Raw genomic sequence first — 26,161 nt, 5'->3', positions numbered from 1 at the left:
CTTGAAAAACTAGAAAAAAACTACATTCCCTCCTGTTTCAATATTTCCCGGTTGAAAGAATTCTATTTTATAGAAAGAATTCTGTCTTATAAAGAAATTTATGTTAAAAATAAAAAAGACATGAGGATTTCTGAATTAACATTCATATTTGGGCCCCAAGACCAATTGGACTATCTCACCATTGAGGTTTGAGGCAAAATTTGGAGCTGACAAAAATGTGAATATTTCCGTGCGTAACAAAAATGTACGCATTAGTAATTTTCCAAGATTGCAGTAAACTACTAAACAGAATAAAATTTAGTAGGTATAAATCTGTTGCATCTTTAAAAAATTCTACTTGTTTAGGTATGCCCATGTTTCACCAACACTCCGCAGTCTGCATTGGTTGCCGATCAACTTCCGGTCACAATTCAAAGTGTTGGTTATGACCTTTAAAGCCCTTCATGGCACTGGACCAGAATATCTCCGAGACCGCCTCCTGCCGCAAGAATCCCAGCGACTGATTAGGTCCCACAGAGTGGGCCTTCTCCGGGTCCCGTCAACTAAACAATGTCGGTTGGCAGGCCCCAGGGGAAGAGCCTTCTCTGTGGCGGCCCCAGCCCTCTGGAACCAACTCCCCCCGGAGATTAGAACTGCCCCTATCCTCCTTGCCTTCCGTAAGCTCCTTAAGACCCACCTGTGTCGTCAGGCATGGGGGAACTAAGACATCTCCCCCGGGCATATATAATTTATGAATGGTATGTGTGTATGTATGTGAGTTTAGAAAATGGGATTTTTTAAAATGTTTTTAGTATAAATTTAGATTTGTTATAAATTGTTTTTTGCACTTTGTTGTGAGCCGCCCCGAGTCTGCGGAGAGGGGCAGCATACAAATCTAAATAAATAAATAAATGAATGAATGAATGAATGAATGAATGAATAAATAAATAAATAAATAAATAAGTTCTCAGTTCCTAAATATAAAGTCAATAGGTTTCCTTGAGGCTTTAAAGATTCTGAACTGTTCTATTGTCAATGATTCATTCAACCCCTTTTTATTCAATAATACTGTTGTGACTGGCAGCAGACTCGGACAATGAGGAGGTTGGGGAAGACCTTGGCCCAGTTCTGGAGCCCAGGGAAGGCTCTGATGGATACTCGGTGTTGGATGCAGAGATAGAGCCAGGGCCATTCTGCATTTTTGAGCCAGACAGGCAGGTGCCTTTTGAGTCAGAGATGAGTGAGGATTTGGAACATCTGGGGCCTGTTCCAGATGTGCATATGCACAGAGCAGTTAGGAGAGGTGAACAACAGAGGACAATGAGCCAGCTTGGGAAGCAAAACAAACGTGGATGCTGACTGCCCCCCTCTCTGGCTGGGGAATAAATAGGAGGAAAAGGAAGGTGTGGTTGTGTGCTCCTTGTGTGTTTCCTAACACAGTGTTTTCCAACCTTGGCAACTTGAAGATATCTGGACTTCAACTCCCAGAATTCCCCAGCCAGCATTTGCTGGCTGGGGAATTCTGGGAATTGAAGTCCAAATATCTTCAAGTTGCCAAGGTTGGAAAACGCTGTCCTAACAGATGTACAACAAAGACTGTCTGACTTAATTTGCAGCCTTCCAGCTGGGAGCTCAAGCCTTGCATTTATCATAATGAGCTGAGAAGGACTTTTGCTTCAGTTAACTCTTGGCTTCTGAATGCAGTTAATTTCCAATGCGTAATTAAAAAGGAGTTTTTCTTTGCGGGGAGTCTGTTTCTTGCTTCTGAGAAGGCCGGGTCAGAACTACTCCTCTATTAAATCAACACACAAGAATTTAACAATCTAAGTGCTTTTGATACAGTTACACTGTTTTATAAAACTGCATCAGAATATCTAATTCCGAAAACAGAAGATTATGCAATAATTATTTATATTATGGAGGGGGGGGGAACAAATACCTCCTGAAAAGATGAAGTCCAACTTCATTTTGTTCCAATACTACTAGAGTTCCGCAACCTAAAATTGAAGACAATAAAAACAACACTGAAAACAATGGTTTACAATACAAGCTCAAACTCGATCATGTCACATGACATATTGCGACGTACAGTATTGCAATTTTTTTTTTGTCTTTGAGGAGTCAGTGGGTGTGAGGCCTGCGCATGACACATCCAACCCGTGCTAGTTTATAGTATAATGCAGACTAAATTAGAGTAAACTTCTTGAAAACTGCTAAATTTTGGGAACCCTTATACAAACACTTACGCCTACCATATTTCCCTGAAAAAAGACCCTATCTTATATTTTTTTGAACCCTGAAATAAGCGCTTGGCCTTATTGCCATGCACTCAAAAGCCTGATAGGGCTAATTATGTGGGGATGTCTTATTTTGGGGAAAACAGGGTACCTTACAGCCTAGTCAAATTATATCTACTTAACATAGAATTGCTACTCTGACTGACAGTGCTTTTCAGGGTATGAGAGGTTTTTTTCATCACTTAATATTTAATTATTTTAACGGAAGATGTTATACACAAATTATGTGCTCTGCCATTTTCTTTTTCCAAAAGATGTAGAAGATACACTCTGATGAATTTTACAGTTAATAAGCCTCCAGAAACTAAATATAAAAATACATCTCTAGAGCATGGATTGTTAAGCAGAATCTGTATTACTTTTTACTGCCTTCAAAGTTGTACATTTCAAGAAGCATTTTGAAAGCTTCAGATGGGAAAAGGAAGTAGGAAGCACTTTCAAATAAATGTTTGAAGAGATTTTTGACTTTAGGGTACAAAACTATAATGGTCACAATTAACTTCAGATATAATGTTGAGATGACCTTTTGGAAGGAATGGTCGAATAGTTAAGTGAAAAGAAACAGCAAATGAGTCCTGGAAATGTGAAAATAATGAGAAAGAAACTCAAAATAAGCCCACTTGGATTCTGTTTGATGAAAGAGAAGGCAGAGGGAAACTGACTGACTTTCAAGAGCCTGTTTTATAATCACAACAATAAAGTAGCATGTCTGGAATTCTTGCAGTATCTGGTCTGCAAGATACTGGGGTAAAGGAGTGACATATAGTTTTAATGACTATCATATAATTGTGTAACTGTACTGGATAGATAATTGTGTACATATTCCATGTAAACTGGAAACACAACCTAAGACATCATACTGTAGTTGCAAGCAAACCTAAATGTTTCATGTATGTCCCCAGAACTTATTCAAATGTTGTCACCATAACGGGGAGAAAATGACTAAATATATGACATATTAACTGTTTAATTTTAATTCAATAAAAATAATTTCCGCCACTTTTCAGCCCCCTTATACTGCCCACTTTTTGGATTGTGGCCTAAGCACACCATTCAGATATCATATGTGGGAATGCCTCTCTCCTAAAGCATTTTTATTATCTTTGCAGTTGGTGCCCTGTGGAGATTTGCACCACCCCCACCCTCCTGGCCTTCCGAAAGGCCTTAAAAACATGGCTTTGCCATCAGACCTGGGGCCCGTTGAGCAACAACACTCTGCTCCAGCCAATAGTGACAAATGATAGGTGTATGAATGTGTGTTTTTTTTAAAAAAAATGGGGTTTTTACTTTTGCATATTGTTTTATTGCTGTACTCTGTCTTGAGCCTGTCAGGGGATGGGTGGCTTATAAATTTGAATGAATGAATGAATGAATGAATGAATTAATTAATTAATTAATTCACTTCTAGGTGCAATACAGTATAGGTAGTCCTCGATTTACAACCATTTGTCTAGTGACTTTTGATCGCGTTTCACACTTATGACTGCTCCACCATCCCCATGTTCACATGATCAAAATTCAGTCATTTGGCCAACTAACTCATCATCATCATCATCATCATCATCATCATCATCATTATTATTATTATTATTATTATTCTGAAATTCTTCCACTGAACATGTCAAAAACCGTTTTAACCATGAATATTAGATTTGTTATTGTACATTGTTTTATCACTGTTGTGAGCCGCCACGAGTCTTCGGAGAGGGGTGGCATACAAATCTAAATAATAATAATAATAATAATAATAATAATAATAATAATAATAATAATAATAATAATAATAATTTTATTTCTGTTTTAAAAGAAGGGAACTTTTTTTCCTTGTTACTTTCTTGTTCCAACTGGGTGTAACCTGATAGCACTCTCATCCAGGAAAACCTCAGCCCTCTCTTCCCACGTGAGGATAGTGTACAGCGTTTAATCGTGGCTTTCTCAAGCCCTTCTCCCCCCTCCCCGGGTGATCTCGAGTTAGACTGGTTTTTATTAAAAAAAAATATATATACAGCCCTAAAGTGTACACATCATCCTTGAAGACTCCCAGTTACTTTTGGACCACCAGGAGCACGTATGCATTTCTGTAACTCTTATCAGCCCAGTTAAATCTAAGCTGCAAAAAATTCCTAGCATTTGCAAAGTGATTTAAGTAAAATCCGTGAAACCTAAGAAGGGCCGGTCAATGGAGCGGTGGCTGCTATCCAAACCGGGTCATTATCTAGGTGAAGCCCTTCAAACAGGCTACACAGAGTGGAGCCTATAGTAGCCCTGCCGTTTACAGGGCGAGTCTGCCTCACAGTCCGTCCTCCTCTCTCTCCAGCCACCCTTTTGACGAGACCAAAGAATCAAGGCTGCAGAATTGCTGCCGCTCCTGCCGCTACTGCGCACGCGCCACCTGCCGCCGCTTCACCTGCAATCCCGTAGTACTGCGAGGTAGCGCAGGCCAAACGCCCCGGCAGGTACGGCGAAAACTCTACTGCGTAGCCGTGGCGGCCTGGCAAACGGAAGGCCTGCGCCTTCAGGAGCTTCCCTAGCGCTTCGCCGCCGCCGCCGATACGGCTCATGGCCTCAACCGCCGGCTCTGAGCTCGTCTGCCCGGCCGCGGGGAAGCAGTTGCTCGCGGGGCGGCTTCAAAAGCGCCCGCTCCCTTCCTTGTTTCGCCGGCCCACGCTCCCTCTTGGTATGGGCGGGGATGAGGGAAACAGTCGCCGTCGCCACCATGTTTGTTTTGGGCGACGAGCTTTTCTTCCCAGTTGCCCTTCTTGCGAGTCGGGCTTCCGGTTCCAGCTCGCCTTTCATTAGAAAATCGATTCACCGTTTCATTGGAATCGAAGAAGGAGAAACGCACAGAAATCCCCCTTACTGGTTCAAACTATGTAAGATGAGTTAGGTTGAAAGAAACCATTACGAAATGGAAATAAGGTTAAATTTTCAGACTGAGAGCAATCAACCAACGGAACAGAAGTTGCCTTCAGAAGTTGTGAGAGCTTCATCACTGGAGGCTTTTAAGAAGAGACTGGACTTCCCCCACTGTAAATGCCTGATTGGTCGGATTGTAAAAATATGTTCCAAAGCATCAGAATAGAACTCAATCTGTATAGCCCGGAGCAGTGTTTCCCAACATTGGCAACTTGAAGACCTTTGGACTTCAACTCCCAGAATTCCCCAGCCTGGGAGTTTAAGTCCAGATATCTCCAAGTTGCCAAGGTTGGGAAACACTGGTCTGGAGGACAGAAGAGAAAAGGGGAACATGGTCAAAACGGAGAGGGGTGGCATGCAAACAAACAAACAAACAAATAAATAAAATATTTAAATATGTTAAAGGGTTAAATAAGGTTCAGGAGGGAAATGTTTTTAATAGGAAAGTGAACACAAGAACAAGGGGACACAATCTGAAGTTAGTTGGGGGAAAGATCAAAAGCAACATGAGAAAATATTTTACTGAAAGGGTAGTAGATGCTTGGAAGAAACTTGCAGCAGACATGGTAAATCCACAGTAACTGAATTTAAACATGCTTGGGATAAATATATATCCATCCTAAGATAAAAGACAGCAAATAGTATAAGGGCAGACTCGATGGACCATGAGGTATTTTTCTGCTGTCAATCTTCTATGTTTCTATGACCTCTGTGAAGCAGTCTGTCGACCCCCAAAGGGGTCCCAGCTTCCAGGTTGAGAACCATTGGTGTAGGGTCCTGCTTGAGCTGGGGTTGGACTAGATAACCTACAAGGTCTCTTCCAACTGTTAAAATCTGTTAACAAGTCTTTGACTTGTTTAAGCGTTTTGTGTAACATTGTGTTCATTGAGAATTTGCAACTTTTTACATTGCTTGTCATTGAAGATGGGTTATAGTGAGGTTGTTCAAGGGATAATCAGAACTGCAGGAAAAAAATGCTGCCAACCTGCCTTCCATTGGGGACTTGTATTCTGCATGAATCAAAAAGAGGGTAGTGAAAATACTGACCGCTCGCATCCTGGACATAAATTGTTTCAATTCCTACCCTCAAAACGTCGCTATAGAGCGCTGCACACTAAAGATAACTAGACACAAGAACAGGTTTTTCCCCAAATGCAATCACTCTGCCAAACAAATAATTGCCTCAATACCGCCAAACTATTTACTAAGTCTGCACTACTATTCTATTTTTTTCTCATTGTTCCTATCACCCATTGCCTCCCACTCATGACTGTATGACTGTAACTTGTTGCTTGTATCCTTAAGATTTTTATTGATCGCTTCCTGATTACATATTTGACCTTTATGACAATCATTAAGTTTTGTACCTCATGATTCTTGACAAATGTATTTTTCTTTTATGTACACTGAGAGCATATGTACCAAAGACAAATTCTTGTGTGTCCAATCGCACTTGGCCAATAAAGAATTCTATCCTATCCTAATCCTATCATATCCTATCCTATCCTATCCAACTGTTAATCTGTTAACAATTTTTTGACTTGTTTAAGTATTTTGTGTAACATTATGTTTGTTGAGAATTTGCAACATTTTACATTGCTTTTCATTAGAGATGGGTTATAGTGAGGCTGTAAGGGTGAAATAACAAGTAAAACCACAAATGAATGTTTGTTTTGGCCTTTTAAAACAAATATGTAATAAATTAAGGTCAAGGCATATTGCAATAAAATTTTAAGGATCTCATTCATTGCTCTTTCTGTAAACCTTCAGTTTGATAGTATAGGGTTGTTTTTTTTTAAAGTTAATGCATCTTTAATTGTAGAAATTTGCTGGTGAAACTATACTTTCATCATTCAGAACATTACACTAATAGATTATAAACAATTAAGACTGCTATTCATGCATACTAGTATGCATAGTAATAGAACATTCACTTTAATAGAGAAATATATCAATACATTTTCACCAACTGTAATGATGACAGAATTGTCACCAAAGCTACTAGCATCACTTTCCTGTTCTTTTATAGACTCACTGGTAAATTCAATAGACTGAAATTTTATCCCCATCTGTACTTAGATAAAGATGCTCTTTATTAACATTTTATTAGAGTAACATACTTATTTCACAAAGGGTAGAGGCCAACAAATCTGTTATTTATTAATTTATCAGATTTACATGGCAACCCATATCACTAAAGATGATTCTGTCTGGCAGACAACATTGTAACAAAACAATGCATACAATTATACAATGCATGTGTTTAAAATTAAATAAAATTAAAATATACAAATCCTAGGCACAGAGAGAACCAGTATATCCACTTCATTAGTGGAGCCACCTGGACCATATCTCTAATTGACAATAGTAAATCTTTTTACCGACCTTTATTCTTTGTTCAAAGCATAGCTGAGAAGCTCCTCAGTTGTGTTTAGGCTTGTAATGTGGTCCTGAGCATGTGGGGAAGCGAAATCGCGCGGTGGGTGGGAGGTCTGCCTGGATGTGCACTGGTAACAAAATTAAACTGGAACCAATTTTTGCAAAATTGGGCAATCTTATGACATCTAAACAAACCTTATTTTTTTGTAAAATAAATATATTTTAGTGGTCATTCTACTATGTAGTGTGTTATTTACCTGAAGTGTAGCTAACTCCTAGTATGAACTACTAGACCATTATAACCTGCTATGGTTAAACTATGGTTTAGCATATTTTCTTAGGTTACATTGGCAAATTAGACACACACATATATACATACATACATACATTCCTTGTACACCAGGATCAAGAAAGAAGATATTCACTTTTCCATGAAACAAACATGTTATTCTAAGCATCAGTTTTAAACAAATTTTTTATATGAAACATATTTTTATGTTTATTCTTGCAATCATCCTTATGGTTTCTGAGCTGGTCATCTTTATTTTCAGGTTTTCAATTACATCATTTAAAGCTATATCAAGGGATCTTATCTCAGGAGGCAGAAGTGGCAATGTTTGTTTTATGGCAGGAAAAGGCAGATATAACATTGTGCAAAGAAAAAAGTGAAGAGAAGCTCTTATGACGAAACTCCCATTTATTATGAAAAATGCATATTGTGAAAAAAAATCTGTTTTTGAGGCAAGGTAACACATATGATGGTGCAAAGAATCATAGAAATCACCTTGGAGAAAATAAGCAGCAGCTGTTAGCAAAAAAAGTGACCTTAGCCTGGGAAAACGAGAGCAGGAGGAACAAACCAAAAAAATGACCCTGTATTGACTCCATTTCATATAAGAGGGAAGGAAGGGAAAACACAATCAAGATGTGATTATAGCCAATATCAATAGAGTGGAGTTCTACTATTTATCTAAGCTTTAAATCTCAAGAGCCATTATATCTTAGCAGGATGAGGCACTCCCTATAGCAGTGATGGCAAACCTATGGCATGGGTGCCACAGGTGGCATGTGGAGCCATATCTGCTGGCGTGGGAGCTGTTGCCCTAGCTCAGCTCCACCATGCATGTATGTGCCAGCCAGCTAAATTTTGGCTTGCACAGAGGCTCTGGGAGGGCGTTTTTGGCTTCCTGAGAGTCTCTGGGGGATGGGGGAGGGCGTTTTTACCCTCCCCTGGCTCCAGGGAAGCCTTTGGAACCTGGGGAGGGCAAAACACAAGGAGTTGGAAAACAGGCCATTTCTGGTCTCCAGAGGCTTCCAGGGGGTGGGGGAAGCTGTTTTCTCCCTCCCCTGGCATTGAATTATGTGTGTGGGCACTCACGCATGCATGATAGTGCACACGCAAGCTCTTACAGCACCCTGGGGGAAAAAAGGTTCGCCATCACTGCCTTATAGAAATAAATGGAAGTCCTGTTCAGATACAGGTAGTCCATGAATTACAACAGTTTTTTTAGTCACTGTTCAAAGTTACAGCAGCATTGAAAAAGGTGACTTATGACTCTTTTTAACTGCAGCATCATTCATGATCAAAATTTAGATGCTTGGAAATTGACTTGTACATATGACAATCCTCGAGTTACAACCATTCATTTAATGACCATTTGAATTTACAATCCCACTGAAAAAAGGGTGTTATGACCCTTTCCCCCCCACAACTTACAACCACAACTGATTCCAACATTTATGTTGATCATAAGCTTTTTTCAGGACCATTGTAACTTTGAATGGTCACTAAATTAACTGTTGTAAGTTGAGGACTTACCTGTACCTTGCTGTGTATATCTTTTCATGCCTAAAAATGTACACTTAGCTTCAGGCATTATTTTTTCCACCATATTGATTTATATCCATCTGTTCAGCCAAATTTTAAAAATTCTACAGTGACTTACAAAATCCATGCAAACAGTTCCTGCTTTCAGATTTGCAATCCAAAAGACATGACTGGAGAAAAGGGGAAGTGTCGGAAGAAATAGTAAACCATTTTTTACTAAGACGTTTTTCTCTAGAAGTATTACAGCCATTCTTCTGAAAGGTCTCAATCAGGTTCCTTGTCTAAAGAAAATTATAGAAAATCTGAAAAGTTGAGGTCATGGAAATTAAAGTCTCCTTTTCCCAGCACATAATGGGCCCATAGTTCAGTAACAGAATCTAACCATTGAATCCATACAGCAGTGATATATTATGATTGCATTACATTTTATGTTCTGTATTTTAGGCATGCTTAGAATAGGATGATTAAATAATGATAGTTAATTGACTCCCTCTACCACAAGCCGCCCACCCCTTCTCTTCACCTCTTGCGAAATGTTGGCATTCTTGCATGAAATCTTATGAAAAGTTGGTATCTTTAATTTTGCCCATCTGAGTCGTATCTATTTTATATGAATAAAATTTGTACAGTGGTACCTCTACCTAAGAACGCCTCTACCTATGAATTTTTCTAGATAAGAACCGGATGTTCAATATTTTTTTGCCTCTTTTCAAGAACCATTTTCCACTTAGAAACCTGAGCCTCCAAAACTGTAACCGGAAAATGTGTGGAGAAGCCTCTGGGCGCCTCTCTAGGAATCTCCTGGGAGAAAACAGGGCCTCCACCCTCCCTGTGGTTTCCCCAATCACATGCATTATTTGCTTTTACATTGATTCCTATGGAAAAAATTGCTTCTTCTTACAAACCTTTCTACTTAAGAACCTGGTCACGGAGCGAAATAAGTTTGTAAGTAGAGGTACCACTGTATATCTTCAGATGCCCTCTACAGAGTTCATGGTTATTCATGTACCCAAAGGTACTGTACAGTGCTGACATTGGGCTTCCATAATAATTATCTTTTTCTTTTTTTTAAGTGTACTGTTTTGTTATAAACTATTGCACTGATCAGGCATTGGATTCAGTGTCTTTAATGGCATGTATGTTTCAATTCTGAGTCTAAAGAAAGGGTAATTTACTGCAGGAGTCACCAACCTTTCATACCTTAGGGACCACTAAATTAATAATTTTAAATCCCACGGACCACTAATATGAACTGCCCAATGAATGGCTGGGTGGGCGTGGCAAGGCAGTCATGTGACTGGGTGGGCATGACGAACTCCATGTCACTCACATCGAGGGGCGCCTTGCTAACCTCTACTCACCATTACTTGTCTGCCTGCCAGGGCTCCTTAGGGACCCAAAAGGCAGCAGTTGTTGGAGCTAAGCAGCCGCCATGAGAAAGAGTTGGCAAAAAAGTTGGTTCGGTTGAAATTGGATCTGAGCCTCAGAAGGAGAAATACCTCACCTCACTGAGGACTATGACTTGGTGATCACTGATTTACAGTATTCTAACCATATTATACCTCATTTTTCACTTGGAATTCACTGTCCATTTCCAAACATGTTTAAGTTTCTGGTTTAGCTTTTAAAGGCTATTATTTTAGATTTGGTTGACTGAAGCAAATTCTTCTCCATGTTTTTCTAAAGAGCCAAAGTTTATCACCTAAAATTCCCTCCCCCTCCCAATAAAATTACAAGAAAAAGTCCTTTCAATGAAGAGGTGTCTTTTTAACTTTTCGTATCACATAAACATTTTTATTGACTGCTTCCACGTACAGTGGTATCTCTATCTAGGAACGCCTCTACTTACGAACTTTTCTAGATAAGAACTGGGTGTTCGAGATTTGTTTTGCCTCTTCTCAAGAACCATTTTCCACTTACAAACCCGAGCCTCCAAAACTGTAACCGGAAAAGGCAGGGAGAAGCCTCCGTGAGGCCTCTCTAGGAATCTCCTGGGAGGAAACAGGGCCGGGAAAGGCAGGGAGAAGCCTCTGTGGGGCCTCTCTAGGAATCTCCTTGGAAGAAACAAGGCCTCCATCCTCCCTGTGGTTTCCCCAGTCACACACCTTATTTGCTTTTACATTGACTCCTATGGGAAAAATTGCTTCTTCTTATAAACGTTTCTACTTAAGAACCTGGTCACGGAACGAATTAAGTTCGTAAGTGGAGATACCACTGTACTTGCATGGTTTTCCCCTCTTTATTGCTGCCCTTGGTCTTATGCTTTGTTATTGTTATTACGGTATGTATTGTTATTAGTTTCAGTCTTGGTATTTTATCTGTTTATATATATACAGTGGTACCTCGAGATACGAGTTTAATTCGTTCCGGACCTGGGCTCTTAAGTCGAGCAGCTCTTATCTCGAACGACTTTTCCCCATAGGAATTAATGTAAATAATTTTAATTGGTTCCAGCCCTCAAAAAACTCACAAAGTTAGTCTAAATTATGCAGAAAGACATGTTTTTAATGAAGAAATGTACATGTACATATAAATGAATAATGAAGTTTCTTTCACTTAACTTGTAAACTTTCTTAAACTTTTAAATTTACATATGTTCAACTTCTCTGCCACCCAATCCTGTAGGACAGAGGTCCCCAACCCTTTTTGCACCAGGGACCGGCTTTAAGCGATCAAGAGAGGAATGGGTGAATGAATGGACGGAGGGTGGGAAGGAAGGAAAGAGGGAAGGGACAGGAACAGAGGAAGGAAGCAAGGAAACTTATGAAAGGGGAGAGTAAGAGAGGAATGAGTGAAGGGAGGGAGGGAGGGAAGAAGGTGGGAAGGAGAAAGAAAAGAAGAAATAGAGGAAGGGAAGGTAAAAGAGAGAAAGAAAAAGAGCAAGAAAGAAAGAAAGAAAGAAAGAAAGAAAGAAAGAAAGGGGGAAGGGACAGGAACAGAGGAAGGAAGCAAGGAAACTTATGAAAGGGGAGAGTAAGAGAGGAATGAGTGAAAGGAGGGAGGGAGGGAAGAAGGTGGGAAGGAGAAAGAAAAGAAGAAATAGAGGAAGGGAAGGTAAAAGAGAGAAAGAAAAAGAGCAAGAAAGAAAGCTGCAAGCACCCCCCCGAGCTCCCCAGGCCGGCTGCAACCTTTTAAAACACGCGTGCCGCTTCGCGGCTGTCTCCTGAAGCCGAACGCGGAAGTTAGCGTTTGGCTTCAGGAGACAGCTCCTTGGCGCTTGTATCTCGAATTTGGGCTTGTAAGTAGAACAAAAATATCTCTCCCCTCCCAGCTCTTATCTCGAGTTGCTCTTAAGTAGAGCAGCTCTTATGTCGGGGTTCCACTGTATATACAACCAGACAATTCCAGTTACTAGGCATAGTAATAAATGAACAGTATTTGTGTAGAATCATACTGCTGGAAGAAGCTAACCTTTTGCTTAGTGCCACAGTCCACATCAAAGTAACCTTGACAGATGGCTCTCCTACCTCAGCTTAAATACATAAAACCCATCGTCTCTATAGGTAATTAGTTCCGCTGTTGAACAGCTCTTAAATAATTAAAAATTAATCCTAATATTGAATGAGGATTTGCCTTCCTGTAACTTAACCCATTATCTTTTTAATGTATTCTATGTCCTGCACTCTAGAATGATAAAGGAATATTAATATCTGTTGTCTATAAGATAGCCTTTTGGGTATTTGAGGAATGCTGTTGTCCTCCCTCAATCTTCAGTTCCAAATCTAAACATTTCTAGTCCCTCCCATCTGTTTTCATAGGACTTAGTTTCCTGGTTATCCACATTTTGTCTGATTGTTCTTTTCCGTCTGAATCTGCTAACAATGCTCAAATAGCTATTAAACAACATCCAGGTAATCCTCAAGTTATGACTGCAATTAGGACCCAGAACTAAGTGATGGAGTCCTTAATTGAGTGTGCCCGATTTTACAACCTTTTGTTATTGTCGTTATTGTTGCTGCAGTTGTTAATTAAGTGTATCACTCAGATTTTTAAGTGAATCTGACTTCTCTCGTTGACTTGCTTGTTGCAACCCTCCCAAGAAGGTTGTAAATGACATTGTTAGGTTGTAAATCACATGACATTGCAGCTGTCAAAAATACATGCAACTTGCCAGACTTCTGGATTTTGATTACATGATTATAGGGATGCTGTGATGATCATAAGTATGAGGATAAATCATAACTCACTTTTTTCAGCACCATCATAATTTTTAATGGTTATTAAACAAATCATTATAAGTCAAAGACTACCTGTAGTAGCTAGATTTTCCCAAATATACTATTATTGATACAACCTAAAATAGTATTGGGTGTTTTAATGGGATTTTTTTTGCAACTATAGCCTCTTCTTACTCTGTTTCTTTTTAAAAAAAATATTTTATTGAACATTTTAAAAGTTGCAAACACAGAAATTTCTACAATTTCCCTCTTTTCAACAATTTCACGTCACTACACATTTTGAATTTTACAATTTTTTTCCTCTTCAATTTTCCCTTCATTTTATATATACATTTCTCTGTATGGATCAATTTCCTCACCATTTCTTCTGTAGCCATGTTAAATTTTAACCTTTGCATCGAATCCTAGAATTTTTCCAAGTCAGCTCCTGTCCTGTCAAGCTCAGAATCAGTAACTGGGTATTTCCCTGCCGTTTCCCTCGTGGGGAACTTTCCCAACTCTTTCTGACAATGCTAGGAACTGAGGCTGGGACCTGGTCTGTGTTTGTCTTTGTCAGTTAGTCAGACTTGATTCCTGGCAATCATCTAGTCCTTGACAAATCCAGATAGCATCTTTGGCAAACTTTTTTTGGAAGTGATGCGCTCTTGCTTTCTTCCTGGGGCTGAGAAAGAGCACCTGGCCCAAGATTACTCAGCTGGCTTTATGCCTAAGGCAGGAACTAGAGCTCCCAATCTCCCTATTTTTGGCCTTTAACCACTATGCCAAACTGCATAGACAGACATTCGTTATAAATAACAGAATGTATGCAAAAGGGGCCGGAGTGACTCTTAGATTAGACTGGACCAGACCAGACCAGACCAGACCAGAACAGAACAGAACAGAACAGAACAACAGAATTGGAAGGGACCTTGGAGGTCTTCCAATCCAACCCCCCCTGTTTAGGCAGGAAACCCTTCATCACTTCAGACAAATAATTATCCAACAACTTCTTACAAACTTCCAGTGTTGGAACACTCACAACCTCTGGAAGCAAGTTGTTCCACTAATTAATTGTTCTGTCATGAAATTTCTCCTTAGCTCTAAGTTGCTTCTCTCCTTGATTAGTTTTCATCTTGTTCTACCCTCAGGTGCTTTGGAGAATAGCCTGACTCCCTCTTCTTTATGGCAGCCCCTGAGATATTGGAACACTGCTATCATGTCTACTATAGTCCTTCTTTTCACTAAACCACACATACCCAGTTCCTGCAACTTTCTTTCTTTCTTAATTTCTTCCTTCCTTCCTTCCTTCCATTTATATCCCTTCCCCCGGGGCTCTAGGCGGCTCACAATCAAAAACTAAAACATACAGATAATATGACCTATCTATGTCGCCAGGCATGGGACAATTAATGTATTCCCTTCTCTGACCATTAAGAGTTATGTGTGGTTGTGATTGTATAGTATTGTTTTTTGAGATAGCGAGTTTTTAGTCATAGTTTTAACTATTAAATTTGTATTGTACTGCTTTATTGCTGTTGTGAGCTGCCCGAGTCTTTGGACAGGAGCGGCATACAAGTCTAAATAATAATAATAATGATGCCGATGATGATGATAATAATAATAATAATTAAGAGGAGCGGCATACAAGTCTAAATAATAATAATAATAATAATAATAATAATAAAAACCGTGGCCAACATTTTTTGAAGTGAAGCATACAGATAATATTAAAGGTGGCTCACAACCAAAAATTAAAACCTACAGATAATATTAAAACCGTGGCAAACTTTTTCGGAAGTGATTTTTTTTCCTTTTCGGAAATGAAATATCCGTACAAGAGGGTAAGGAGCCGAACAGCAGGAGGCGCCATGCAAACGCAGCAGCGCAATGGCTTTTTTTCAACTTTCCTTGCCGCAACTGCTCTCCACCAAAACTTTCCGCGCTATTTACTCAAGCGCAGGAATGCGCAGCTCCTTCTGCTATTGGGCAGGGGGCGTGGCCGAGGCGGGAAAGGCGGGGCTTTCCTCTGGGCGGGCTGCCGGCAGGCGGGTTTGTAGCAATGCAACAAGTGCGCGCGTCCTACTCCTTCTCCTTTTTTCGTCAGCCGAGACTCGCAGGGGGGAGGAAGCCACCGCAGCCGCGTCACGTCACGGGGGAAGAGAGAGAGAGAGGAGAGAGACACCTTCTGAACCGGGACGAACCCGGGCAAGAAGTTTGCAAACCCGAGAGGTCGCGTTGTCTTTCTTTAAGGCTTGCAACAACGTTTGACTTCAGGCTCCAGGAGTGCATTGCAATGGTGGCGCTGACCAATGCCGGAGGAAGTCGCGCTGTCTCCGCCGCCACTAACGGTTCGGCAGCGTTGAGACCGAAGTAGGGGGGCTCCCCTCCCTTCCCTGCAGCCCGATTCCTGAGCGGGCGGGATCTTCGCTTGCAGAAACCGCCGGGTCTATAGAGGCAATGGCAGCCGCCGCGTGAAAAAGCCCCGTCGTAGAATCGAAGGCCGAGAGAGAGAGAGAGGCCGCTGCAAAATAATAAAATAAAAATAAAACAAATCGGCATGAGCGACAGCAGCGAAGGCGAGATGCTCAGCTTCTTCGTGCCCAGCCCGATGGGCGGGGGTTGCCCGCTGCTTTACGAAGACGCTCCGGGCAGCAGGCGGGCGGCAAGCGAGGAAACGGCCCGCGGGTTCGCGCCCAGCCCGGCCGCTCCGCCGGCCGGCACTTTTTGGAACGAGGAGAGCAGCTCCTCCTGTCCGGCCGCCCCCGACGCGACGAACCGGGGCAAAAGTGGCCCGAGCGGCGGCTGCAGCCGGAGGACCACGGTGTCGTACGTGATCAACGAAGCCAGCCCGGGGCTGCTGCAGGCGGCGGAGAGCGGGGCCCTGCAGAGCCTGAGGGAAGCCTGCGAGGCGGTGGGCGCCGACCTGCAGACTCTGCACTTCGGCAAGCTGGACTTCGGCGAGACGTCGGTGCTCGACCGCTTCTACAACGCGGGTGAGTCGTCAGCCTGAGCGGGGGGCGGGCAATAACGGTTTGTGGCCGCGGCCCTGAATGTAAACTCGTTTAGAGGCGAGGGAGCTTTTAGTAAACACGTTTTATTTATTGCAACACCCGGCGGCTTGGCTGCAGAATAGGGAAAAAAGAGGACAAAATTCTCTCTCCTCTCAGGTCTTAAAAAAGCCTTCAACCGTAATGTCCCAGTTGAGTATTAATCGTTATTCCGGGTTTCTAAACTATGAGGTCAAAGAAGGTCTCGAGCGCCTCCAGAAGGCATCCTTAAAATATTCTGAGGCAAATTTCTGCTCTTGATACAAAAGGGTCAAAAGGTAACACAACTTGGGTTTGCTGCTGCTGATCTATCTATCATCTATCTATCTATCTATCTATCTATCTATCTATCTATCTATCTATCTATCTATCTATCATCTATCATCTATCATCTATCTGTCTATCATCTATCTATCATCTGTCTGTCTATCTATCTATCATCTGTCTATCTATCATCTGTCTATCTATCTATCTCTTTATTATCTATCTATCTATCTATCTATCTATCTATCTATCTATCTATCCTTCTATCCTAACGGATTTATATGCCGCATCTCTCCGAAGACTCAGACTGGCTTGCAACACATATAAAAAAATAATGTACATCAAAATCCAATTATAGTCAAAATCTAAAAGCCTAAAAACCAATTAAAATATACTCATCTCCATTTATTTTATTCATATCCATGTAGTCACCTCAAGCGTTTTTTATATCCATTAGAAAATGGATCCACTCATATCCATTTATTCACCTCTAATGTTTTTCAGAACGATGCCTGTATTTGGACATGTGAAGAATTCACTTTTTTTAAAAAAAAATTCACAACTAAGTGACCCATGACCAGAAGTAATTTATTTATTTTATTGATTGATTTCAATTTGTATTCTGCCCAACTCCCAAAGGTCTCTGGCCAGGCTCACAACCAAAAAAAAAAGAGTAAAACAGAATGTAATATTAAACCCCTTTTAAAAAAAACATCTAAAATGGTTTAAAACCAACTACAAGCCCAAACCATCCACTGAGGTTTTGGGTTTGTGAATAAAAGGCATTCCCTGTCCAAACCCCCCCCCCCCCAATTAAAACAGTTAAAACCATGCATATCATTAATGGCAGGATCCCGATGGTTTGCCATTAGATCAACGGCCCCAAGCCTGCCGGAAAACCAGGTCTACAGTTTTCTGGAAGGCCTGTAGGGTGGTAGTAGTCCGGATCTCAGGAGGTAGCTGGTTCCAAAGAGTTGGGGCAGCCACAGAGAAGGCCCTGCCCCACGGGCCTGCCAGCCGACACTGTTTAGCTGACAGGACCCAGAGAAGACCAACTCTGTGGGCATAAAAGTGGTGGGATTTCTGATGGATTCTCTTAGAACTAACTTCCTTCAAGAGTATATTAAAAGGCCCATTTGTGAAAAATTGGTATTAAGCATAGCTATCAATGTACATAGATTTCGATGTACATTGGGGAAAAAAGAATTCTTTGACTTCTTCTATCTCTCAAACAGATTATCTTCCAAAGCATTAACCTACTGGTTAAATGTCATCTATAATGTCAGATCCTTAGAAAGTAGCAATGCACCGGAAGGTTTCAAATATGAGCCCTGGATACTGCAATCATCACAACTATGAATCAGCTGCCAAGCATCTGAATGTAAATCACATGATCATGAAAGCATGATCATGCAGCAGTCATAAGCATGAAAAATGGTCTTTTTTAAGTGCCATTGGTAACTTCAAATGGACACTAAATCAACTATTGCAAATTGAAGATTACCTTTACATGTATTAAAGATAACCAGTGATAAATTTGGTTAGCACACGTAAAATAAAATAAAAATTAGAAGCTTAAACTAGGCATCTAGTCAATGTAGATATTTAATTATTTAACCTACAGCTTTTATTCCTATCTGGGTCCTTGGGGTTATATTCTGATGAAGGAACTGCATTCTCCAGCCTCAATCAAGGACCTTCTGTCTTCATTGCCTGAGTCAAGCTTGGACCTCTACTCTTTAAATGGCACTTAAGGTTTGATAGAAGTCCTGAGGCAGGCCGAATGTGACATACGCTTTCCTTGTGTCTTATAAGGAAGCTCATGCTAGACCTCAGGCAGGGTGAAATCTGTCTTTCAGCTTTTGTGAAAGACGGAATAAGGACTCTCTTTTGTCATGCCTTGAATTTTCTTCCCCTCTGTTTTCGTGGTTTGAATATGGGAATCAGCCAATTCCAATGGCAGCTGATACAGGACAGTAAACAAAGGCAGATAGGTCATTTGTTGATAGATGTCTGGGCAGAAAATCTCTGGATATTTATTTTATCCTGTGCAGGATTTTGCTAGGTGCTATAAAGCTTTTTTTCAGAATTAATGTAACCATCTCAGTTATACAAGATGCTGATTTGTCTTTGGTTTTATTCATGTATCTCTTCTAATACATGTGTTGGGCATATCCAGCTTAGGTTTTGTTTGTGATGTGAATCTACCCAATGTCTGTTTTACTACATACCTGGCTTGAAATTTTCTGCCTGGGCTCATGATTGAAACTGAGAATTGGGGAGTTGGAAGTTCTGTGTGATGGTGATTCTATAACTTCATAGGAAGGTCAGTCCAGACAGTGGGTGTACCTCAATGTTTATGCTCTGAATCTGTGTACGTACAAACAGGTATGCTGCACAGGAAAGTAATAGTACCATATCTGTTTTTGTCTTACAACAGTCTGCTTATGCAGGCAAAGAAAGAATGGTGGATAATAATGTTTTTACAATAAGTTGAGCCTTTTGAATGCTGACTTACTAGCATAGAGTAAATATGCTAAGGCTTTTTGCTAGAAGAACCTTTCTCCTCTTGATTGCCAAAAGAGCATGCACACGTGCGTGTTGTTGCATATGTGTGAGTGCCCACACTCATTACTCAATGCTGGGGAGGGTGAAAACAGCTTCTCCCACCCCCTGGAGGTCCTCTGGAGGACCAGAAATGGTCTGTTTCCCAACTCCTGGTGGATCCAGTAGGCTCGTGTTTCACCGCCTCAGGCTCCAGAGGCTTCCCTGGAGCCAGAGGAGGGTAAAAACACCCTCTTCCATCCCTTCGGAGGCTCTCTGGAAGCCAAAAACACCCTCCCAGAACCTCTCTGCGAGCCCAAAATTAGCTGGCCGGCACACACATGCATGCTGGAGCTAAACTAGGGCAAAAGCTTGCGTGCCAGCAGATATCGCTCTGCGTGCCACCTGTGGCACCCATGCCATTGGTTCGCCCTCACTGCCTTAAGCTGTGAAACAAACTGTGGCTTAGATTTCAATTTTCATAGGAACCACAAGCTAAGAATTGCAGTCCAAATTCCAAAGCTGGCAAGATATATACCTTCTCTGCCTACAGGTCCTTGTATCCTCAGTGTCTGTTTTAGAATACTAGGAAACCCTCCAGAACATTTTGAGTGAGTGAGAACGGTATAATGGGAAGGATTTTTAAAAGTCCTATTGTATTAGTCAGAGTCCATTTACGTGACTCTCAATTGGCTCATTAATATTTCTCTCCCAAATAAAAGCTCATGTTTCAATGACCTCTTGCCTGTCAAGAGTCATTTGTAGAGTAAATATTATTTAATTTTAAATGATTATCCAACAAGCTGTTCTGGAGAAGAAAGCTCGACTATTGTGTTGTATGCTTACTTTTTTTATTTAACTATTTAACAGATATTTTAATATTACTTGGTTGTCTTAAATGTACTTATATGATGTGAGATACCGGGAGCTACAGGACATAAATGCAATAAACGTTTAAATTATGGCGATAAAAACTGACATTCTGGGGACCAGGTTGGAGAGAATTGTTCTGCATAGTTTTATCTTTATTGCGATGGGTGTGGTAGTGAAAAAAAGGCTTCAGTAGTTTAAATGTTTCAGTAACCTTATTCTTCGGTACAAAAAGGTTGAAGACTTTTTTCTGATGGCTGCAGGTTTTCTCGTGATGCAGATTACATGTATCAATTGTCATATTCAGATTGCAGCGTTTGATACCATGGAGTGTCATGTTCATATTAATGTTGTGAAAAAGCACCACTATTCTCCGTACTGAAGGAGTGGGTCCAGCAGTCACGTGGGTTGCTCCTGTCCAATCCGATGGGACTGAGCCTAGTATTAAAAAAGCCTGCTGGATCCGCCCCTTCCCCAGAATTCGCTCAGTCCCCGCATCCAGCGGGTCGCGTGAACGCTCGTTCCTCTCAAAACACCTTCCCTTCGATCCTTTCTCATCTAAAACAGTAAGATTATTTTATTACTAAAGCTTGCCGGCAGTGAAATCTACTCAGCCGTATCGGGCTTCGAGTTTGGGGGAGAAGTGGGCGGCGCAGCCATTCGCGGCTTTTTTCCCCTCCGTGCTGTTGCTGCGGCCGGCCTGGAATTTTATCTTATTCCTCTCGGCCTGGAGGTCCTGCTGGGCAAGCCATTGTTTATATAAGGATTTAAGGGCTATTTACCTCCTGCAGTGTGGGACTCGTTTGTCTCCCGGACTTAGTTCCCTCCGATTGCAAAAAAAAAAAACGGAGCTGGTTTTTTGGCGCGAAGGCCCTCGTGCCCAGTAACTTCGCACTTTCGGTTTGCCCTGCTTGGTCATCCATCAGTGCTTCCAGTCCGCCGCTTGACCCTGGAGTAGCTGTGAGTTTCCTCAGGTCCATTCTCCACGGAAGTGGCCTCCAACCAGTGTGCCTTGGTTTACTTAAGTTAAGTTTAGTGAGGCCTGCCACGCTGCATTTAGGGACACGAACTCTTGGTTCCGTCCGGATTGCCCCTAAGTCGCAGCCGCTCCTGGGCCTAGGAGCAGGGTCATCTCTCCTCTTGGGAAAGCTATTAAATTCTTCTCCCCCCTATTTTCTTTGGCTCAAGCCTTGTCTTCTGTAATTTGTTCAGACTATGGCTTCTTTTCCCAAGAGAGGCACTACCAAAGGTTCCAGAGAGGTTAGGCCTACTGGTGATGAATCTACTAATATCCCCCAGGCCTCTTCCTCCTCTTCTTCAGGAGCCCATCCCTTGGCCAAGTCCACCAGGGCTGAGAAGAGAAGGGACCTAGCCCTGCAAAAAATACATGATAAATCAGCCAAACGTTTAAAGGTGCAGGCCCAAGTGCATATGAATCCAACCCCTCCCGGAGGCCTCTAACCTGCCTCTCTCTGGGGTTCCTGTGCTATCCCTGGATGAGCCAAACCTAAATCCACCCCAACCTAATCTATGGGGCTTAGGTCCAGAGGAGCCAGATATTACTGAAGATTCCTCCCAGCCAGAACCTTCTCAGGCCTTCAGGGATCCTTCTAACTTTCCGGCTGATATTTCTTCCTTGCCTCCGAAGTTTCAGTCTATCTTGTCTGTTTTGACTAAAACCATTGATGCTAAACTCTCGGCCATCAATGTTCCTTCTCTGTCTCATCCCCCTCCACGCTCCTCCCGTCCCGTGAGTTCTTCTCCTTCCTACAGAGCCCCAGTCATGGAGGACTCAGATTCTTCTCAGGAAGAGAATGAGGATGTGGAAGCAGAGGAGGATGATGACCCCTTTCAGCGTCTGTCGGAAGATGAGGAATCTCAAATTAAGATTCTAGCCCCAGCTGCCATCTTTCCATCTCAACTCTTCAAATCTCTCCTTCTCAAAGCAAGAGTATCCACGGGGCTAGCCGGGCAAGAAAAGCAGGCTACTCCTTCCACAGATCCTCTGGAGGAAAATCTTCCTTATTTCATGGGAGAACAGGAAGACATAGGTAATTCCTATGCCCAAATTGTTTAAGGACGCCTTGCTCAAACAGTGGGACCATCCAACCTCTGGCTTCACTCCCACTTCCAAGGACAGGAAGCTCTACAAGCTCTTTCCCTCTTATGAGGAGCTCCTAGCCTGTCCCAGGCCAGATGAACCGGTGAAGACTCTCCACTCGGCTGCTGCCATGCCTGGCGAAGCAGAGGAGGTCCTCCATCCAGAAGACAAGCGTCTTGAGCAAATGCTCAAGAGAGGTTTCTTCGCAGACTCATGGGCCATTAAAAGTGCTGCAGCAGCATCTTTCTTCTCCAGAGCTATGCTCTTGTGGCTTCGTCAGCTCCAACAACATCTACCTCCAGATGATCTACGAGGCCAACAAGATTTCAACAAAATCTTCGCAGCTGCCCAATACGTAGCAGATGCTACTCTCCAATCTTCCAGATTTGCAGCCAGGTCAGTAGCGGCCTCCACAATGGCCAGAAGACTTCTATGGCTCCGCCCTTGGCAGGCGGGAGTAAGGCAGAAGTGGCAGTTAGCCATGGGTCCTCTGAAACGCAATCTCCTCTTCGGAGACCTTCTGGACCCTCTCCTCACAGAGACCACGGACAAGAAAAAGGTCTTAGGACCTACCACCAAGAAGGCCCCTAAACCGCAGTCCTTTCGGCGCACAGGTCGTCAACAGGATCAGGGTTTCGCCTTTCAAAGGAATCCAGGTCAGTATTCCCCTCGGTTTCGATCCCAATCTAGAAACACCAGGGGCAGAGGTTCCCGCTACCAGAGAGGATCCTCCTCTACCAGGGCTTCCAAAAAACCCAGATGGTGAGTCTTCCTCTTTTCCCATAGGCGGTCGCCTGGCCTGGTTTTCCACCTCCTGGCACCGTTCTTGTAAGGACCCCTGGGTCATTGATACTGTGGAAAGGGGTCTCCGTTTAGAGTTTATTTCTCCTCCCCCTAAGCGTTTTATTTCTTGCCCCTCTCCCAGCTCCTCTCCATCTCGTATCCGAATGGAGGAAGCTATTTCCCACTTGTTGGCTATTAAAGCTATCCAACCGGTCCCCTCTCTCCAGAGAGGCTTGGGCTTTTACTCCATCCTCTTCATGGTCCCTAAGACCTCTGGAGGCTGGAGAGCCATCTTAGACCTAAAGAATTTGAACCAATTCATTAAATATAAAAAATTTAAAATGCATTCCTTATCTTCCATCTTAGCCGCCCTGCATCCTGGGGATTTTATGGTCTCCCTGGACCTTACGGAAGCTTACCTCCATATCCCCATTGCCAAAGGCCATAGAAAATTTCTACGTTTTGCCTTTCAAGGCAGGCATTTTCAGTATAGGGCTATGCCATTTGGGCTCTCCTCGGCTCCCAGAGTCTTTACCAAGCTCTTGGGATCCCTGGCGGCACATATCCGGGCCACGCCCATTCATATTTTATGTTATTTAGATGACATTTTAATTCATGGAAATTCTAAAAATGGAGTGGCTGCAGATCTCTCTTCCACCATGTCGGTCCTACAGAACCATGGTTTCTCCATAAATTTCAAAAAGAGCCACCTTAAGCCATCTACTTCCATTCTACATCTGGGAACTATAATTAATTCTGAGATATCCCAGGTTTTCCTCTCTTCTGAGAGAAAACACAGCATGTTGGATCTTATTTCTCGTATTCTATCCCAACAATCTGCCTCCATTGTCACCCTATCTTCCCTACTGGGAAAGATGGTGTCGTGTATTGGCATTGTCCCCTGGGCTCGTCTTCACGCCAGGGAACTACAGTGGCTTCTGTTACCATTCCAGAGATCGGGGCACAGCAACTCGACTCGTCGCATCGCCATTCCACCGGCAGTTCCCTCAAGTGGTGGACTTCTCCAGCCCTAGACAAGGGATCTCCCTTCAGGTGCCCAGACCAGTTTGTTGTCACCACAGATGCCAGCCTATCAGGCTGTGGAGCCCATGTCCAGGGTCTAATAGCCCAGGGCACGTGGTCACCGGAGGAAGCCTCCAAGCCCATCAATTGGCTAGAATTAAGAGCTGTGTCCCTAGCTCTAAAACAGTTCAAACCTCACATCTCCAACCAGCATGTTCTGATTCTTACCGACAACATAGCCACAAAAAGCCACATTTGCAGACAGGGAGGCACAAGATCCAAGGCCCTCATGAGGGAGGCCCTAAAGTTAGGCCTTTGGGCGGAGAAACATCTCCAGTTGCTTCTAGCCGATCACATCTCGGGGAGCCTCAACGTCCAAGCGGACTGGCTCTCGCGAGCGACCATAGATCCAGGAGAGTGGAATCTCCATCAGGCACTGTTCCACCAAATCTGCCTCAGGTTCGGCCATCCAGTGCTGGATCTGTTTGCGACCGAAGCCAATGCCCAGCTCCCTCGCTTCATCTCCAGGTTTCCATCCCCGGGAGCAGAGGCAATCAATGCTCTCAGGATCCCTTGGCCTCCAGGTCTTCTGTATGCCTTCCCTCCAATTCCAATTCTCCCAGACGTGGTCCACAAGATCATCCTAGAGAGGGCTTGAGTAATCCTGATCGCCCCCCACTGGCCTCGCCGGCCCTGGTTCGCGGACCTCCAACAACTGTCCGTCCAGGACCCCTGGCGACTCCCCGTTTCGGAGGATATGTTGCGGCAGGGGGCCTCTTTTCATCCAGACCCGGAGTGGTTCCACCTCACCGCCTGGCTATTATCCGGAGAGACCTAGACCTGCGAGGGTACGACCCGGACACAGTGGAAATCATCCTGAAGTCTAGAAGAGGGTCTACCAACCGGATATACGACCATACCTGGTCCAAATTCCATCAGTGGTGCTCGCAGGAGGGCTTATCTCCCCTGTGTCTTCCCATTCACAGGATAATCTCCTTCCTCATGAAAGGTTTCCACCAAGGCCTCTCTACCAGCACCATCCGTCGCCACCTGGCAGCTATCTCTTCTGTCTTGGCGGGGCCTCGCAGGCAGCCTCTCCGCTCCCTTCCGGAAATCCAAGAATTTCTCAGAGGAGTGGCCAACCTCAGGCCTTCTAAGGTCCACAGATATCCTTCCTGGGACTTGCCATGGGTTCTCCATTCCCTTACTCAGGCACCCTATGAACCCCTGAAATCTGCGTCCCTCAGGTACCTCAGGTAGCATTCCTGGTGGCGATTACATCCGCCCGACGCATATCTGAGTTGGCAGCTCTCTCTATCAGACAGGACCTCTGTCAGTTCCATCAGGACAAGGTGGTTCTGCGACTGGACCCCACCTTTCTACCCAAGGTCAGTTCCATGTTCCACAGATCCCAGGATATTGCTTTACCTTCCTTCTGTCTCCAACAGGAGCATCCCTTGGCAATTAGATGGCACACTCTGGATCTCACTAGAGCGCTAAAAATTTATATTCAACGCACAGGACCCATTCGGAGGTCTGAGGCACTCTTCGTGGCCTATCATCCCAGATCCATGGGATCCAAAGTGTCCTCATCAGTAATAGGCCGTTGGATCAGAGGGACCATCTCTAAGGCCTATGAGACAGCCTCCCTCTCCATTCCAAAGAATATTACAGCGCACTCCACCAGAAGTGCTGCCACATCTGCCGCTTGGGCGACTCAAGCCCCGTTGGAAGAAGTCTGCAAAGCAGCCACTTGGGTCTCGCCAAATTCCTTCATAAGGCACTACAAAATCGATTCTTACGCCTCAGCGGGCGCTGCCTTTGGCAGAAGGGTACTCCAATCCGTTATCTCTCACGATAGCAATCTAATCCCACCCTAGGGACCTATCTATTGGGTATGTCCCACGTGACTGCTGGACCTACTCCTTCAGTATGGAGAATAGGCGTTGATTGCTTACCTGAACGCCTCTTCT

At 43.1% G+C, this 26,161-nt stretch overlaps 2 protein-coding genes across 2 annotated transcripts in view; one reads left to right on the top strand and one right to left on the bottom strand.

The window, feature by feature from the left end:
* PEX7 (peroxisomal biogenesis factor 7) overlaps positions 1–5,007 on the bottom strand; it is a 60,678-nt gene extending 55,671 nt beyond the window's left edge. The window contains exons 1-2 of the mRNA XM_070739886.1: positions 4,684–5,007; positions 1,919–1,976 (exon numbers count right to left, since the gene is read on the bottom strand). Of these exons, the coding sequence (XP_070595987.1) occupies positions 1,919–1,976; positions 4,684–4,837 (212 nt within the window). The 5' untranslated portion in view covers positions 4,838–5,007. The remainder of the gene's footprint in view (positions 1–1,918; positions 1,977–4,683) is intronic.
* A 10,610-nt stretch (positions 5,008–15,617) lies between these two features.
* Positions 15,618–26,161, top strand: part of MAP3K5 (mitogen-activated protein kinase kinase kinase 5) — a 142,745-nt gene continuing 132,201 nt past the window's right edge. Inside the window, exon 1 of the mRNA XM_070733590.1 lies at positions 15,618–16,549. Within this exon, the coding sequence (XP_070589691.1) occupies positions 16,114–16,549 (436 nt within the window). The 5' untranslated portion in view covers positions 15,618–16,113. The remainder of the gene's footprint in view (positions 16,550–26,161) is intronic.

Source organism: Erythrolamprus reginae, chromosome 1 (assembly GCF_031021105.1).
Source record: "Erythrolamprus reginae isolate rEryReg1 chromosome 1, rEryReg1.hap1, whole genome shotgun sequence".
NCBI classification, from domain to species: domain Eukaryota; kingdom Metazoa; phylum Chordata; class Lepidosauria; order Squamata; family Dipsadidae; genus Erythrolamprus; species Erythrolamprus reginae.
The sequence above is the reverse complement of the archived record's forward strand: the minus strand, read 5'-3'. Positions and strand labels throughout refer to the sequence as shown.